This window comes from Coturnix japonica, linkage group LGE22C19W28_E50C23 (assembly GCF_001577835.2).
Source record: "Coturnix japonica isolate 7356 linkage group LGE22C19W28_E50C23, Coturnix japonica 2.1, whole genome shotgun sequence".
In the NCBI taxonomy this organism is placed as follows: Eukaryota; Metazoa; Chordata; class Aves; order Galliformes; family Phasianidae; genus Coturnix; species Coturnix japonica.
This window is the reverse complement of record NC_029544.1, coordinates 1,278,588-1,295,760: the sequence shown is the minus strand read 5'-3', so window position 1 is coordinate 1,295,760 and position 17,173 is coordinate 1,278,588. Positions and strand designations below refer to the sequence as shown.

Sequence of the window (17,173 nt, the reverse complement as noted above, 5' to 3'; positions counted from 1 at the left end):
TGGAGGATGGTTTGGGTTGCACAGCTGAAATGGGAAACATAAACAGTGACAGGGCATAGCTCAGGGTTTTAATGCAGACCTGATGGGTCTTTCTCTGCTTATGGCCAAAGAATACATCCTATATGAAGCAATAAAATGCTCGTGGCTTTAGCACAGCCACCACGCATGAAGTGACTGAGAGCCAGAGGGTATGAGCAGACTCATTTAGGCTTGGCTTAAGCTCATGTAGGATTCCAAACCAACAAAGCAGAGGGAAGCAAATGCTGCAAGCAAACGCTCAGAGTGTTTTCCATTGCCTTTGGAGAAAGATCTGATGCTCAAAGCCTCGAGCATCACCTGGTGGATGACAGCAAGGCTGTGAGTGCGGGCTGCATAGACTTTAATAAAGCTTCTCCCATAGGAGGAGCTGCAGCCCATGATCTGGGATGATCTGGGAGGTCTTTTCGAGCTCTCACGATTACACAATTCAATGTTCCCATCACCCTCACAGCAAACCTCCCATCCAACCCCGGGAACCTTCCTCCTGCGGAACCTTTCCCCCCGCTCTTTGTTCCCTCCCGACGTCACACAACCACAGGACAACATGGCGGCGCCCAGGAAGGAGGAGGGTCGTGCTTTGGAGCCCGGTGCTGCTCCTTACGGGAACTTCCCCCATTACTCCCGTTTCCACCCCCCCGAGGGTCGCCTTTCCCTCCTGCCCGGTGGGCTCCTGAGGCGGCTGTTCCCCTCTGACCACCGCCCGCTGCTGGGCCTCGACGTGGGCTGCAACTCCGGGGTAAGGGAATGGGCTCGGTGGGGCCTGGAACTAAAAGCCATTATCTCCCATTATCTCCCATTATCTCTCATTATCTCTCGTTATCTCTCATTATCTCTTATGATTTTACCCATATCTCCTCATTTATTGCTCGGACAGGACTAAAAATGAACGTTAACCAATGAACATCCCGCATTATTAAAGGTTTTTGCGGCCAAATTGGTGAATCTCACACAATTCCCCCTTTTTTTGCGAGCTTTTCTGTTCCATGTTCTGCTTTTATTCTTTCCTTTCCCTTTTCCCCCGCAGCTTTGCTGTGTTGCCATTGAGATGCACGGTAGTTGCATTTATATAAATGCATTTGATATAACTCGTTTTCCATCCAGATGGAAGCTTTATTTCTGTGTTAACTTAGAATGATTCAGGATGGAAAACCCTTCTGGTTGAGCGCTGTTGTTTCTGTGTCTTCATCTCCTGTTAGATGCCTTAAGACACGTCTGCCTTAGATAGATGCCTTAAGACATTAAGTGCAGACATGTCTGCACTGTCTAAAGGACGATCCAGGTCCTGATTCAGCTGAACTCATAGGGGCAGGTCGGGTTAAAACGTTGCGTGGTTCATTTGAGATGCAAACTTGCACCGCTAGAGGACACTGCCCGCCTGCTGCTGTGAGCTCGGGGCTCTTAAAGTCGTTCAGGAGCTTCATCAGGTCTCCTCTAATGAGAAATAAACTCGGTTGCCACTTAGAGGCGCACTCCGCTAAAGGAAATCCAAAGGAAAACCCTCCTTAACACTCTTATGCTGCAGTGTGATGGTCGGGAAATGTCTTTAGCAGAAGAGGAAGAAATGTGTTACTCCATATATAAGTCACCTAGGTCTTGCCAGGAAGCTCTGAGGCTCACCTGGTAACACTTGACACTGGATGAGGACCTTCAGCACTATTCTTGTTAGTAAAACTCATTCATACTCAGGTTTTCTTCCTGCAAACACCAGCCGAGGGGTGATGTGGGTTTAGTTGTGTTTCTGACGGCCTCTCTGGTAGTCAGGGCTGCTGCGATGCTTTTCAGTTCAGATAGGAAGGTGTCATTGAGCTTATTGTTCTGAACTGCATTGACAGAAAGCTCTGAGGTGGTGCTTGGATCTTTCTGCTGAGAATGGGATCTTGTGTGCTCGGTGATGTGCTAAGGAAGCAGTGCACTGTGAACTGCTGTTGTTTTCCTTTCTGCAGGAGCTAAGTGTGGCTCTATACCGGCATCTGCTTGGCCTTCAGGAGGGCAAAGGCAGCCCGGAGCAGCCTGCAGATAGGAGGGATCTGCACCTTCTGTGCTGTGACATTGATCCGGTGCTGATTGAGAGGGCTCAGCAGAGCAGCCCCTTCCCTAACTCCATATCCTTTGCCAACCTGGACATCATGGACTCCAACACCAGAGAGCCATTCCTCAGCTCCTACCTGAGCCGTTTTGGCCGCTCCACTTTTGACATCAGCTTTTGCATGTCTGTGACCATGTGGATCCACCTGAACCATGGGGACAGAGGCCTGGTGGAGTTCCTGGCCTTCTTGTCCTCTCTGTGCAGGTACCTGCTGATTGAACCCCAGCCCTGGAAGTGCTACCGAGCAGCTGCCCGCCGCCTGCGGAAGCTGGGCAGGAATGACTTCGATCACTTCCGATCTCTTGCCATCAAAGGGGATATGGCAGAGAGGATCACACAGATCTTAACAAGGGACTGCACCATGGAGCTGGTGTGCTGCTTTGGAAACACCAGCTGGGACAGAAGCCTCTTGCTTTTTAAATCCAATGGCTTAAATCACGAGGGTGGGGAGACTTCAGAACAGCAGCAGTGACTGACAAAGGGCTTTGTGTGCTCCTGGGTTTGTAGGCAAGTTACAGAGTCAGATGCAGGAATTCCTACATCCCTACTGGGGTCAGACCTTCACCTCCATAGGGAGTTTAAGCCAACTAATATCTGTGCATTGTTGTGTTTGTCTGACCCATCTTGTGGGTTCTGAGGTTGCTGTTTCTAGAAGGTGCATTTGAAATCCAAGCTACGTGTGATTTCTTTCTATACCAAGAATGTTCCCTGCAAGAAGGGAGAACATGCCTTTTTGTTTTTGGCCACAAAGCCTTTCTAGGAAAGGGAAGGCAAAACCATTTCTACCGACTCATGTGATGCAGTTTGTTCTGCTTCTTGTCATGTTTTCTACATAGAAAGCTTAAGGGAAACACTCAGCCTGCTTTACCAGCCATGAGTAAGTTGGGTCATTGCAGAATGTGTCTGGCTGGGCACTGAAGCATGTAACAAAGTGAGAGCTCTTTGTAACAGTATCCTTAAAATAGAATAAAAGTAATATAATTTTATCAGTAAATACTTTGTTTTTGTGATTATTTATTTTTTTCCCCTTTTAAATCTATTTTTTTCACAGTTTTCATAGGCTCCGGTAGTTGAATATACGTTTTCATTGCATCCTTAGGTCTAAGTGCCACTTTGGTAAGCCTGAAGTTTGAATGCTATCTCTGAGTAAGGTTAAAATATCCCAATATCTGGCTTGTTTCTCGTTATTCAGTAAGATCTGGGAAGAAAAAGGGAAAAACAAGGAGTAAAATGTCTTAATTTAACTTCATTTTGCTTGATCTCCCTACTGGCTTTAGTTCCTTCCTGCTTAGTGGTTTTGCTGGCTTTTATAGTAAGCAGGAGTCACGCTTGCTCGGTGCTGTTCAAACAGATGAACAGCTTGTATGAGTAGGCTGTGACACACAGAAATAGATAAGTGATGACTCCTCTGAAGCTCTGAGTTACGCAGCTCCCTTATTGTGCACTGAGGGAAGCCCAGGTGTGTGCCCAAAGGGAATCTCCTCCAGGAGGTGCTCTTGTCTAGCAGTTCTTGTGCATGGGCACTGTTTTAGTTTAGCAGTGATAGGAAATCAGAGAGTTTTGGTTTCATTTATAATGAGCTCGGATTAAAGAGTGAAGGGTTTGTGTGTGATCTGCTGGGCTGCCCTTGGACTTCTGGTTGAGGACCCATGGATAGATATGTGAGAGTGGAAAACGAGTGCTTATGGGGGTGAGCTTCCTCTATCCTTGTGGGAAAGCAGAGCAAAACTTCATCCTGTGTTTTCTTGAGGGTTCACCCATCTCTCTTTCAGCTTATATATGAATCCCACTTATCTCTTTGATAATGAGGCACTTCTGACGTGGGCTGCAGTCTATGGGTGAGCTGCATTGACTCAGGGGTGGTTGAGCCACTGCTGTTCCCTGCACTGTGCAGCTGGTGGCACTGGAGTATCGTGCAGCCTGCAGCTGTTGGGTTGTGTCAACATTCCTTGCTGTCCTCTTTGAAATATGTAGAAAATAGACCTGGGCTATGTGTGTTGTAAAGGGGTGAGCAGGGTTTTCTGCCTTTCAGTTCTGCGTGGGAATTTGCACAGCTGTCTGAAAACCTTAATAAATTGTTGCTAGGAAGGTAAACAACCCAAAGAATTACAGGAGACCTTCCCTGCACCCATCTGGAATGACATTCCTCTTCAAAGCGAGCCTGTTTTATGTTCTTTCTGCACTTAGTGATAGATCAGTATCTGCCTGGGTGATCCCTTTGGTCTGCTCCTTGTTGAAAGTCTCTGTTTTCTTATTTCCTCATTTCTTTTTTGTTTTGCAGCCTTTACGTGCTGGCTGTGTGCAGACCTGCAAACCAGCCCAGTGTGTATGTAACAGTATGGTGACTTCTTATCTGTCTCGAGTCTGGGCTTCTAAAGTGCTAATATCAATACGTCCCACTGTCTCAGAGATGGCTCAGCTCCAAAACTACTTTGTTCAACTTTAGCACAGCAGTGTGTTTTGTTTCTCTTCCTTTGGATATTACCACAAACTCTGCTTAAGTTGATGTCAACATAAATCCCTGCGTGGTTCTTGAGATACCAAGTCGAATGGAATGGAGTCAGCCCTTTAGCAGACAGTTTTTAATAGTAATAATAATAATCTGCTTTCTTTTCAGCTCGCTGTTTTTGTTCTCCAGGAGGGTGTCATGAGATGAGACAGCTGAAAGCCCAGCTCCATGACACAGCAACAGAAGAAAGCCTGTGGATCTCTACTGCTGTGCTTATGTAAGGCTCTGGAGAATATTTCTCTTACACACTCTGTGCTCTCTGCATTTTGCAACGTAGTTAAGATGTATTCACAGGTCTCCTGGAGCCAGGATGTAAAGTAAAGGTGAGGGTTAAGACTGACACTTGTGCTCTATCTCACTGTGCAGAGCTGGGTGGTAATCGTTCTCTGTGCAGCTGGGGAAGCAGAGATATCCCCGCTTGTTTGAGGTTGCCTTTGTAGAGCCCAGGGTGCTCTACAGGGATGGCAAAGTCGGTGCAAAAGCCTCTATGCTCATCTCTGCAATACAGGGATGGGGCTGCTGCTAAAACAAAGTGAGATGGGTGCGTGCTCACACTACTCTGCTGCCTGGTCCACTCAATTTGTGTCATGCTTTTCTCCTGCATGTTGGAAGGGTAGTAAGGAGATTCCGCTCGCTCCCTCCAACCCCATGGCTCCACAGTTGTCTGCAGGAGCCTACCTGGAGTTCCACCCCAGCAGCAAACTGGGAGTTCCCATGCGAGAGCCTCATTGAGTTCCCAGGCTCTGTGGTTTGTTGCTGGGCCCCATCAGACTTTGCCTCAGTTTTTCCATCCATGAAAGGAGTTTGGTATCCACCCACCAGCGTGGAGATTTCTGATGTGGAATACGAGCTGGATGTTTGCACAGCACTTTTGAGGATGAAAAAAGGCCTGATGAGCTGAGCTGTATCATCAGCTGTGAGCTATGCCATTGTACGTAATGAGCGCTGCAGCCGCTTCAGATATTAATTAGGCGCTGTACCTTCAAAGCTTTCTGACTAATTAAGTCTCGCGCCACCGCTGTGTAGCAAGTTGTGTATAATTATCCTCCTTCCTTGGGTAGAAAAATCCAGACCAAATAGCTGGAGCTGAGCAGGTCACTATTAAAGTTGGGGCTGAGTTCCAGTTTCTGGGTGATTCTGCTGCGGCTTCCAGCCTTTGTAGGAAGTAAATTAAACTGAGTTGATGAGAAATCCCTTTCTTTTTTTTTTTTTTCCTATTAAATTAATCTCTTTAACTCTTCTGCTGAGGGGCAGTTCTGTGTCTTTTAGGGTCTTGTGCTGGATGAGAGCAAGGAATGCACTGAGTGGGGAAGAATGCAGCGTGCAAACATGGTCCAACAGTGGCTACTTTATCAGTTTAACAGCTGTCAGATCAAACAAGTGCTGTAAACACCTCTGCTGTCTGCTTCCATTCCTGCACCCGTACGTACTGACAGCCACGCAGACACTACTTGTTGTCCATTCTAAATGGCAGCAGGGGTTTATAAATGGTCTCATTCCACTTTCTTCACAGCTGGGAGTGGAGGAATCAAGCTTAGGAACTGAGAGTTGGCAGCAGCGTGTCTGCTCCCATAAGCAGCTTCCTCTAGCTGGAAACCCAGCAGCTTGCCACTACAAGCTTGTATGTAGAAGCTGCAAGTTTTCGGATTTCCTTTGCTCAGCTGAGGGCACGTTTGTTCTTGTTCTTCCTGGAACTTTGCAGCCTGTGAATTAAAGGAGAAAAGTGAGAGGTGTCAGCCCTGTGAAGTATTGGAGTCTGTTCCTGGCACGCTGCAGACCTGAGAGAAGAGCAGCTATGGCCCAAACACGTGATGCCTGTTCTCTATCAGGTGTGAGCCAGTCCTCTTGCAGAGTTCTGGTTTGCCAGGTTAGCTGGTGGTGTAAAGAACCCTCAGTGCTGGGGGGGCTTATAGGATTGGGCTTCCCTTGTCTTCACTCTGGACTTGTGCTGAAGGCCATCCTGTTTGGCTAAGTAGCAAATGAGAGCACTTGGTATTGGCATTACAAGCAGAAGCCTTGCCATCACATCTTGTCAGCTAACACCTGATTTTCTTGGTGTCCTTTTTACTGTACACTTGGGTCAGCCACTGCTCTCAGAGTCCAAAGGGGTCTCCAGTTTGGAAAAGAAAGTTGGGATCATGGTCTGGGCTCAGGATCTGCTTGTAACCCTTTGACAAGACTGGGAGGTGCTCAGGTCTCAAAGAACTTGGTCGTAGGGTGGAAAATGTGGGTTCCTTTCTGAGCCTTGGCCCCAGCTGCCCATGGGACTGGGGCAAGCAGCTGCTGTCCTCAGACAGCTCATCTTTGCTCTTTTATTCCCAGGGAGGGATAACCTGACATATTAAGTTAAGCCCTTGAGCTCAGTGAATACAAAGTGATGTGCAGACCTGAGTTGACCAGCGAATCCAAGTTGGGTCAGTTGTAGATCAGGCTTACCAAATGCATGTTATCAGCTGCTTGGGCTTTTGTTCTCACTTGCAACAAAGCCACTAAATCCACGGGCCTTTAACAGGGCACAGTGATTCTGGGCAGGTTTTGTTTTAAGGACGATGCTTTCAGAGCAGTGAAGCTCTCTGTACTTCTGTGAAACAAGGGGTAGGGAAGGGGTCTTACTCGTCCTTCTAAGAGCATTCTGCTCTTCATTTAAAGTGCAATTGATTAAACTCCCTTCATCTAAGTCATATACAGCAGGCCAAAGACTGGGCATGGCACTGCAGATCCTCTGCCCTGTTTCCTTCTGCGTAATGCTTTGTGATGCCAGATTATGTCACTCCATTTTATTGTGGTGGTAGCAGTTTCTGCACCTTCCGCATGACTGACAGGGATTTAGTTAGAGCTGCATTTGAAGGTGGTGTCCCTCCTTGGCCTTCTCAGTTCCCCTCCACCCATGGGGTCAGCCCAGACTCTGACGGCTCTGAAATGTGTGGAAGCTGCTGAAATGCAGCTTTGTTCCCCCAGCAGCTGAAATCCAGGAGCAGTCATGCTGCAACAGGCCTGCCCTGCTGTCAGAGAACAATCTGTTGGGGTGACACATCAAAAGCCAAGGGCAGCTCCGTGGTGCTCACGCGGAGATCAAAAGGGAGAAGCAGGGCGGCTCCTCTCCTGGCTGGCCCTTGAAGGCTGCTCGGCTCTTTCTGTGTCCCTTTAATCTCCTTTACCTCCTCAAAGATCCCTGTTTCAGGCATGGGAGATGGTGGTGGGAAAGTGAAGCGACACTTCTGTGAGTGGCTGGTGCAAGGGGAGGGATGCTTGGTTGCACACTGAGAATTCCCTTCTCCTCCTTGGGGAAAGCATAAGGGAGAGGGAAGGCTTTCATAAACCCTTCTGATAGATGCATTATCTTACATGTGTATACAGAGGTGTATGAGAGCTGGGCCCTCTGTTTGGGGTCTGGAGTCCATCACTCCCCCTTTACCCCCCCCTGCATAGAGACCCTCAGTCCCCTCCTGCTGCATTGCAATGGAGCCTATTTGTTGCTGGTGCTGTGGAAGCAAATGGATTAGCAGGGCACTGTGTGAAAGTAGCCAGAGCTTTTCAGGAATGTGCGTGGTGGTGGCTATTATCCAGGGCTCTTCAGTCTCCTGGGACTGATTTGCTGTGTTCTGGACATTCCCAGTGCTGACTCCTCTTGTCTGGGGTGGCCAAGTAGGGCAGATGCTGAATTATTTATTGCCCTCCAGCCCCTAAAGGGAGGCCCGCAGTGCATTCCTGACTGACTCAGATTGAATTTTAACTCTACCTTTTTATTAACCTTTACTTAAGAAGGTGCTGCTTAGTCTTCTCCTCAAATACCAGCAATTGCTAAACAGGACAAATACCTCAGAAGAGATCTGCTTTTTATTTTGTTTGTCCTCGATAACATGTGATCCCATTGCAGATCACCTCTGAGGCTGACCTTGTCTTTGGATCAGGGCTGTCACACTGAGCTGTGAAAACCCCTTTCCTGCCTCACCTGGAGCAATCTCTGCTTCTCAGGATGTTCTATGGGGCTTTCCAAAGTGGTGTGGCCGCTTCTGTGACACTTTGCACAGTGCTCAGGTTCAGCCTTGCCTTCATGGAGAAGCCACTTGAGAGCAGAGGGTGGAAATGTGCAATAATAAAGCATTTGGTTTCGAGTGGGAAAAATGCTGTCTGAAGGGCTGTGGCTCAGTGGAAGGAAGCAGGGAGCTCACAGAGGTGTCACTGCTTTGGAGATGGGGGGGGGGAAAGGAGAGAAAATGCAGAGGATACTCGGGAATGGGGTCGGGTGCTCCTGGGGCATCTCCTGGGCTCTGCATGGGGAGCAATGTGAAGGAAGAGCAGCCTGTGTCAGGCCTTTCTCTCCCCGCAGCCAGTTTCCCAGGTGAGCAGTCGGTGTCCCAAACATTGATGTTTGCCTTGGGGGGGAGGTGGGGAGGAGGAAAGCTGCTCTGCTCCTCCGTGTTCTCTCTTGATCTGCATTTCTAGCTGGTGCTGTCACCAGCAAACCCGCTTTGCTCCTTGCCAGGGCTGCAGGTCCTGGCTGGTCGCTGCCCTGTTCTCTTGCATGGATGTGTCTGCGTTTTTCCAAAGACCAGCTTCATCTGGTTCGTGTGAAGTGCTGACTTCAGGCATTGCACAGAGCATGACTCAGAAGGGCAGAGGTTTGGGGAAAGGGAGGAAAGTCTTTTTAAGGAGTTGCGAGCTGAAAGGTGCTGCAAAGAGCTTTGGTAGAGGTGGCCTGGTTCTCTTCCAGCTTCAAAAGGAAGAGTGCTGAGGATTTACAAAGAGCTGGCACAACTGCAAGGCAAAAAGAATGCTTTATTGAGTGTGTAAATGCTCGTAAAGCCAGGAGTAAAGCTGTTAATGCTGTGGGTGTGTGTGTAGAGATAGGGAGAAGAAGCTGCATACCAGGAGTCTTCATGGGGGGGATTACAGAGGGCCTTGTGTTCCAGGGGAGTGGGTTGGTGATGGTTCCAGAGCAGCTGGTTGGGGCAGAACCTGGTTACCATTCCCTGCTCTGACTGCTGAGCCCATGGTAGGTGAGTGCTGAGCCCAGCAGCGCTGCTGTAATGTCACACAAAGGTGGGTTTGCAGACCACAGAGCAGAGATGCTCAACTCCAGGTCATGTAGAGAGAGACCACGGAGAGAGGCTCATCCTGATTCCTCTCCCTTTGATATGTGGATGCCATGTAGCAGAATTACAAGCTGGCTGTGTGATAAGTCAGAACAACTCCTTTTTTTTCCCCCCAGCATGGGAACTGCTTTGCATGTGCACCTGCTGTGGGGCAGAGGCACCTGCCCTGTGGTTGCATGATGGCAGAACAGGGATGGGGGGCAGTGGGGATGGCAGGAGCAGGTTGATCTGTGCCCAGGGCTGGGGGGGTTGGGGAAAGGAAAGGAGCAGCAGATGAATGGAGAGAATCCCCTCACTTCCCTCCCTTTGGCATTTCTTTGCCAAGATGCTCGCCAGACGATTTGCTGATGTGGGGAGCTTTGAAGCCTCTGATGTTTGCCTTCTGTGCAAAAACCCAATGAAAGTAGGTTGGAGCCGTCTGCCCTGTTTGTGAGCAGTTCCCTCCCCACGGCGATGGACGCCGTCAGATCAGAGCTCAGCAAATGCATCAAGGGGAGCGCCAGGTGGGGCCGGCAGCCTTCACCCTGCTGCAAACAATGCTGACAGAGCCCTGCAGGGCTGGGTGGCCCAGCCTGGGATTGTCCTTTCCCAGCCAGGTGGAAAGAGAAGCCTGAGCTGTGTCTCCTGAGGTTCCCCAGCCCAGGGGCTGTCTGCCTGCCATGATTGCTCTCCTGGTTTCAGAGCAGTGTTTGCATGGATGGGGAACATAAGTGTGTGTATGTGTGGGGACTCCTTGTTCTTAAGCATCCCTACCTATGCCTGTCACCACTGTTTTAGGAGTGCCAAAGTCACTCCTGGCCTTTCTGTTCCTGCTTTATGTGGCTATCTAGAGTATTTGGCTATTTCTGCATACCAATACGATCCTGTGAAGTCAGGGATGCTCTCCCCAGTGTCTGAGAACTGCAGACAAATTCAGCTTTTAAACTCCAGAGTAAAGAGAGAAGACCCCTATGGGCTTTATGTCCTCCCCCCCTTCCAAGCAGTGACTGGTAAGCAGGTTTTGCAGTGGAAATCAGTGTTTCTATAGCAGCTTCTGTGAAGCATTTTGCTTCTCTGAATTGCTCTCTGCTGGATGTTCCTGAGAAACAAGAGGACGGCGAGAGCATTAGGTGAGCACAGACACAGCTGGGTGGGATCTGTAAGTGATCCAAGGCTGTGTCAAAACATCCCCACCCCATTCCTTGCATGGCTGGGATGGTTTGCAAAAAGCTCCGACTTCTCACTAAATGGTGGAGAAGTTGGCACAGAAGCAGCTCTCAGAGGGGCCTATTGCAGCTCTATGAGCTCTGCAGGGAGCCAGGCCTGCTGTGCTGCTGTAGTCAAGGCTCACTGAGATTTCTGAGTTACTTCTTACTCTACTTAAAGTCTCAATAAAGACTGAGAAGCTCTGAGCAAGTTTGAAGTTCATGGTTCTGGTTTTTCTATTAATCTTCAGTCCTCCCAAGTGCTGAATCCTCTTCCTCGGTCCCATTGGGATCCTTCAGGACCTCGTGAAGCGGAGGCTTCTTCTCCAGGTCCTCTTGGCATCGCTGCCCTAAATAATAACGTGTTGTATAATCTGCAGAGCACGCTCCAGATACAAATGTGGGCGAATCCTCCGAGGAGAACTGAATTCAGTGCTCAGGTTAGAACATGTCCCATAGGTGTTTGTTGTGAGTGTGAGCTGGCTGTCCGGGAAGCTGCCAGGTGGGCATGGATGGAGGCTTCTTCTCCATCAGAAATGGGACTGCACAGCACCCTGGTGGGCTCAGAATTAGATGGAGAAAGCACCAGGGCACTGGGTATGGCCACAACCTGATGGAGCCCATAGAGCATTGGGACACTGCTCTCAGACACAGGGTTTGATTTAATGCTTCGTGGGGCCAGGGGCTGGATTCAGTGATCTCCTTGTTCCCTTCCTACTCAGTGTGTTCTACCATTTGTTTTCTGTTGCTTGTGGTGTCATTTAGCCCTGCTGCATTTAACCTGTATGTGGAAGCAAACAGATCACATTGGGTACTTTTGGGTGCTCTGAAAGAGCTGGAAACCAGAACCCAGGTGCTTTCTGTTCCCTTGAGGTGTGAACCCTTCTCTGCACATTGGTAGGGGCAGCTCGAGGAAGCACGTGTTTGCTGGGGGGCTGAAGCAATGGGCTGGGAAGGGTCCTGGTGTTGAACTGGGACACAACCAGGGTGGGAATGTTTGAAGTGAGGAGGTTTGGTGCACTCTCGGAATCAATTTTGGTGCTGTAGAGTGAAGGAAAGCTGGACATGTAAACAACAAGGAGCAGGGCAGCGTGCAGACAGGTTTGGCAATGCTGAAAAATGATCCGGGTGCATTTTCATGAGCAAAACTCCAACCTGGTGTCCAACCTTTGCAGGAGGAGGATGCTGGATTCTGAGCAAGCCCAGCAGAGGGACCCTCCATGCAAGAGGGGCTGCCTGGCCCTGCACATCTCAACCCCCTCCTGGCGTTCCCAGCCCTGTTTGCTTCCTGCGTCAGAGCTGCAGGTGAGTCACAGCTGGGATTCCTCAGCTCTGAAGTGGTTCCTTATCCTTTCCCCCCCCTCCTTTTCTCCTCCCCAGGTGCTGAGTATTTTTTTTTTTTATTCCAAAGCCTTGAATTGAAGGGTGTGTCTATGAAATCTCACAAACACACACAGGCCCCGGCAGGAATAGGTGAGCACAGTTCCCATTATGTTATGAATACCTGGCTGATTGCCACGGGGATGGTGCCAGGCTGAGCAGCCAATCTCCAGCACCAAGACCTGCTGAGCTCTGGGGTTTTGCTCCTCTCTCTAAGTCACTGCTTTGCAGAGATGGACAGTTTTAATCTCTTCTCAGCAACAGCCATGTTTTTCTACTTGCTTGGCCTGATGTGATATCCCAGTTCCCACGGTTCACTTCTTCCCAGGGTAATGTACAGGTAGGGGTGGAGAGTTGAGCAGGCAGCTCTGGACTGCCCGTCCTTCTGTGTGACTCATCTCGGCCAATGTGCAATCTCAAATACTTTCTGTTACCCTACCCTACACACTGGGCACTGCCCCAGCTCACCATGGCCCCTCCGTGCCTCAATCTGCTGCAGCTCAATCTGCTGCATCAGGATTGGAGGCTGCAATGCAATGTATTGCATTGCAGACATCTGTTGGGCTGGGAGGGAGCACAGCTGGGTGGTCAGGGCCCAGACTGCCAGCATTGACCAAGGGTGAATGTTTGCTGTTTGTGTAACTCCTTGTGCTGCTCAGATCCCCCCATGAGCACTCGAGTGTTTCTGATGAGGCTTTTGAGGGGTATTGAGGTGTTTGAATGCTTAAAGTTAGTAGAGAAGGGGCAGTAGCTGGGACTTTGCATGACCTCCCAGGCAGATTCAAAACTGAGCCCCAGACACAGGCTCTGGTTGCTGATGTCTGCAGAGTCCCATGGGGCTGGTCTTCCTGCTGGTAGTGCCTGCCTGCCCAGCTGAGCCACCAGAGCAAGTTTGCAGTTGGGCTCCTTGTCTGAAAGCTCTCTTAAAGGGCTGGCTGCCATTTGTGCTTGCAGTATGTGGATGCTGGTACAAACAGGGCCTGGTCTGAGCCGCAAAGCTTTGAGTTGTCTTTTTTTGCGTCCTCAGCTTTGGGCAGAGTTTCTGCTTCTCCCAGTGCCTTTTTGCTCTGGGTTCCCATAGGTTTTCACTGCCAGCAGGTGATGATGTTGCTCTGTTAATGGTGTGTGCATGCGGTGGGTCAGGAGGTGCTGGGAAATGAGCAGCGCTATCATTTGGATTTGTACCTTCCAGAGAACAAAATGTTGCCCTCTCCCACATGCTGACCCCCACCCTCTCTGCCCCCAAATTAGAGCTCTGTCCTCCTGTAGGGCTGCACAGGATTATATAGGGGCAAACACCAAATAGCCAACCCAGTTTCCATTTTGTTTCAGGTAAGGCTTCTTCCAGACCCATGACAGCCTTGTGGACACGCAGGTATTTGGGTGGGGAGTGCATTGAAGCAGCAGCTGCTGTGAGTCCCTGGCATGCCTGGAGGTGGAGGCGTGGGACCTATTGGCACTCCCACCCCATAAGCCCAAGGGCAGTGAGCTGACACAACTCTCCTGGAATCTGTCCCACTCTAACCAGGATTGTTGGCAGGCGGGTACCGAATCTTGGCAGCACAACAAGAGAACTCTGGTTTCTCTGAAATTCCTGGGCTCGTTTGGTCAGGGTGCTGGCATGCAGAGCCAGGGCAGAGTTGGCACGTGTATGGCTGCAGCAGAGCAGTAGGGCCTGGAGATGGACTGAGGGCTGGCAGCTCAGGGTCTTTCCTGTATCCCTCCCAGCTGGTAGCAGCTTTAGGTCTGGATGGGGTTTTTAAATGTACTTATTTTTGTCACTAATCTGTAAGTGGTGGTCCAAATTTGTCCTTTGTTTCTCCTCTCAGGGATGCGGTGCCATACCAGGACTGGGAGCCACTGGGTTAGTAGGCTGTCAGCCTCATCTCGACAGTTCTGGCTGTGCTGGGGATTCCACAGTGACTGGGAAATGCATGGAGCTCCCTCCAGCTCGTTCCTCTAAACCAAAGGTAGGCTGAGGGCATCCCAAAGCTGCAGCTCCCTTAGCAGGTTTGCACAGGCACTGCTGTCTCCCAGGCACTATTTGGGAGGTAGAGACCCTAGGGCTGCCCTGTGCAAGCAAAGCACAGCTGGAGGTGGAAACAAAGCAGCCAGGATGGCTGTGGGACAGAACAAGAAGTCTAGGATGGTGCATGACTGGAAATAGTTGGAGGAAAGGTGGGATTTGTGAGATGCAACGACTGTGTTGGGGCAGCCTTTCCCTGCAGCAGTCAAACTGAGCTCATTCTCAAGCAGTCTGAAGGGCTGCAGGAGAGGAAAGCCCTGACCGTGCGCTGTGCCCCATGGTGGATTCATGCAGGGCAGAATTCCTCTGCCTTGTGCCAGGTTGGAGACTCTGTCTCCTTGCCCTGCTGCAGGTAAAGCTTGGCTTGCCTGCCTGAGGAGGCAGGGCGTGGGAAGGGGAGGGTGGGCCTTGGCAAACTGGGCATGGTTCAGGTGTTTGCCTTCTTCCTGGATTGGCCACGAAGAGAAGAACTTGGCCTTATATGGTCAAAAAAGCCCATGCCGACGATGCTCCTCCCTGTGAAGAGACACGTGGAGAGGTGTGGATGGGCTGATGGGGTCAGGCGTGTTTTCCTCCACCCTCCCCTGCTCTTCCCTCCCTTCTCCAGATACCTTGGAGACAATTATGGCATTTGCTTTGTAGCCAAATGTGGCTGATTCCCTGTGAAGAAGCTGCTTCCCCCAGTGGGTGCTGCTGGTTTTGTGTGCCCCCAAGAGCTGAGGGGTGATGGATGGGCACCAAATGATGCCTGTGGTCAGGGTTGAGTATTTCATCAAGCTGAGGTATCTGGGAAGATGGTAGTGGTGGTACAAATCACTGCCTCTCTGCTGCTTAAACCTCATTCCTGCTTGTTTAAGTGGTTAGGAAAACTAAACTATAGAGCAGCCCCCCTCCCCAAAGAGAAACCACATAAAAGCTTGATCCTGTCTTAGGTTGCAGATGAAGATGTATGGGAGAAACCGAGGCACAGTCCAAGATCATACAGGAAGAAATATCTATCACAGCTTTTCTTTTGCACAGGATTGAGGGAGCTCCATTTCCCAGCATCTGAGTTCTTGGGCTGAGCCACTTCCACCCCTGGCAATGACTGAACTGATGGCAGGCCAGGAGGTGAGCCTGGGGGATCTGCCTTTCTCCCCTTGTCTTGCTCCCTTGTCTTGGAGTTGCTCAGGCAGATTAAAGTGGGCTGGAGATTGGAGGGAGCTTATGGGCAGGTGCAATGGGGGGACCTGCTGCAGCAGGATGGGGACAGGGTGCAATGGAAAGTCTTGTAGTGTTCTGGGGGCATCTCTTCTCCACCCTAGGAACACGTTTCCATCTGAATTCCCACACATTTAACAGCGTGGGATGCGTGGAAGACTTTGCCATCCATCCAGTACGAAGCATGAACCTTTCCAGCTGCATGTGGGAGCCTTGTTCCTGCAGAGCAGCTGGGCTGAAGGTTGCATGTCCAATGGAAAACTTGTTTTAACTCTTGATGAGGTTATTTTAGTGATTACTGGTGAGCTTTAGCCCCATGGCAGACCTCAGTGGCTCAGTTTCTTTTTATAACCACTGTGATACCCCCACAGAGTGTCCAGGTAGAGATGTTTGACCGTGCTTTGCATTATTTCTTGCAACCTGAGAGCTGTTTTAACTCTCCTGGGAGGCTGGGCATGCTGGAAGGAGAGGGTTGTTTGGCTGTTGCAGCGCTTGGAAGCCTCTGAGTCCTTTGGAAGCTCTTGCAATGGTATCACCTGCCCAGGAGAGGGAGCCTGGAGCTCACACTTGGGTGCTCCCCAGCCCAGGAGGTGGTGGCTGAGGCATTCAGTGCCTTTAGATGTGGTCTGAGGCTCAGGCGCTGCCCAGGTGGAAAACAGCAGAGGAGCCCTGTTGCTTCCCTCTGTCTGTTCCAGCTCGTCTCTTGGACTCTGTCCCAGTTGCTGTTGTGCAGACGCAGATATTTGCCTGTTGATCCTCCCTGCCAGAGTCTGCACCACCAGCACTAGCTCTGCTCCTGCTTTCAGCTTTATCAATCCCTGGGTTTTGCCCCTGGGCTTTGTCTCACAACTGGGCCATGTCCTGGACATCTGATGTCTCCTTTCCCTGTGCTGGAGTAGACGCTTCAATCTTTGGCTCCAGACAGAGTTTGAGATCATCTTTGGGAAACCTCTTGCTGTTGAAAGTGATGTGGCTTTACCTGGATGTGGCTGTGCTTTGGATTGTGCACACAGCTGGCCAGCTAATTAACTGCTGTGCTAACTCAGCTTTATTCCCCTTTTAGGGCTGTCTGCTGCCACCCCAAAAGGAATTGTGAGATCCTGAGTTTGATGGTACTGCCCTGTATTCATTCAGTATTCAAGAGCTGTGTTGCCCTTCACTGGGGAAAAAAAGCTGCAGAACTTCCCCATGGAATTTAACAGCTGCTTTTGGGGTGCAGGCCATTTCTCTGCTGTAACAGGAATTAGCCCTAAGGAAGGGATCGGTCCTTGAGATAAAATCAGCACTTAAGGGATAGCGTGGTGGAGGAGAAAGACTGGTAGATGCATAGATAGGGGTGTCCCAAAGGTATGGAGCCATCTTGGGCATAGCTCAGCTCCCATCAGTGGAGTACAGGGATTATCCTGCTGCCTCAAATCGTTGCCCCAGTGCTCTGTATTTCACTTTTCCCATTGTAAGGGGAAATACTACTTAATAGTCCTGCTTCCAGCCTGATGCTCTCTGGCCATAGGGTTCTTTCCCAGTCTCCTGAGCAGCAGAGAGCTCAGAAACAGCAAAAAAAGGGAGCAAAAAAAGCCAAAACAACAACAAAATCCCACCACCCAGAGAAAAGAAACCAGCTACAAACACTCTTTATGCAGGACTGAGCTGCTG

At 50.1% G+C, this 17,173-nt stretch overlaps 1 protein-coding gene across 3 annotated transcripts in view; it reads left to right on the top strand.

Moving 5' to 3' along the window:
- The first annotated feature begins 272 nt into the window (after positions 1 to 272).
- BCDIN3D (BCDIN3 domain containing RNA methyltransferase) overlaps positions 273 to 17,173 on the top strand; it is a 29,968-nt gene continuing 13,067 nt past the window's right edge. Inside the window, exons 1-5 of one of the 3 annotated variants that reach the window (XR_004305472.1) lie at positions 274 to 775; positions 4,743 to 4,851; positions 12,090 to 12,219; positions 14,124 to 14,264; positions 15,341 to 15,449. Coding sequence is in view for 1 of the 3 variants with exons in the window: in XM_015886945.2 (XP_015742431.1) it covers positions 416 to 775; positions 1,983 to 2,597 (975 nt within the window). In the remaining 2 variants the exon portion in view is untranslated. Of the gene's footprint in view, positions 776 to 1,982; positions 3,120 to 4,742; positions 4,852 to 12,089; positions 12,220 to 14,123; positions 14,265 to 15,340; positions 15,450 to 17,173 lie in introns of those variants that run through there. The other 2 variants (XR_004305471.1, XM_015886945.2) reach the window with 2 other exon arrangements.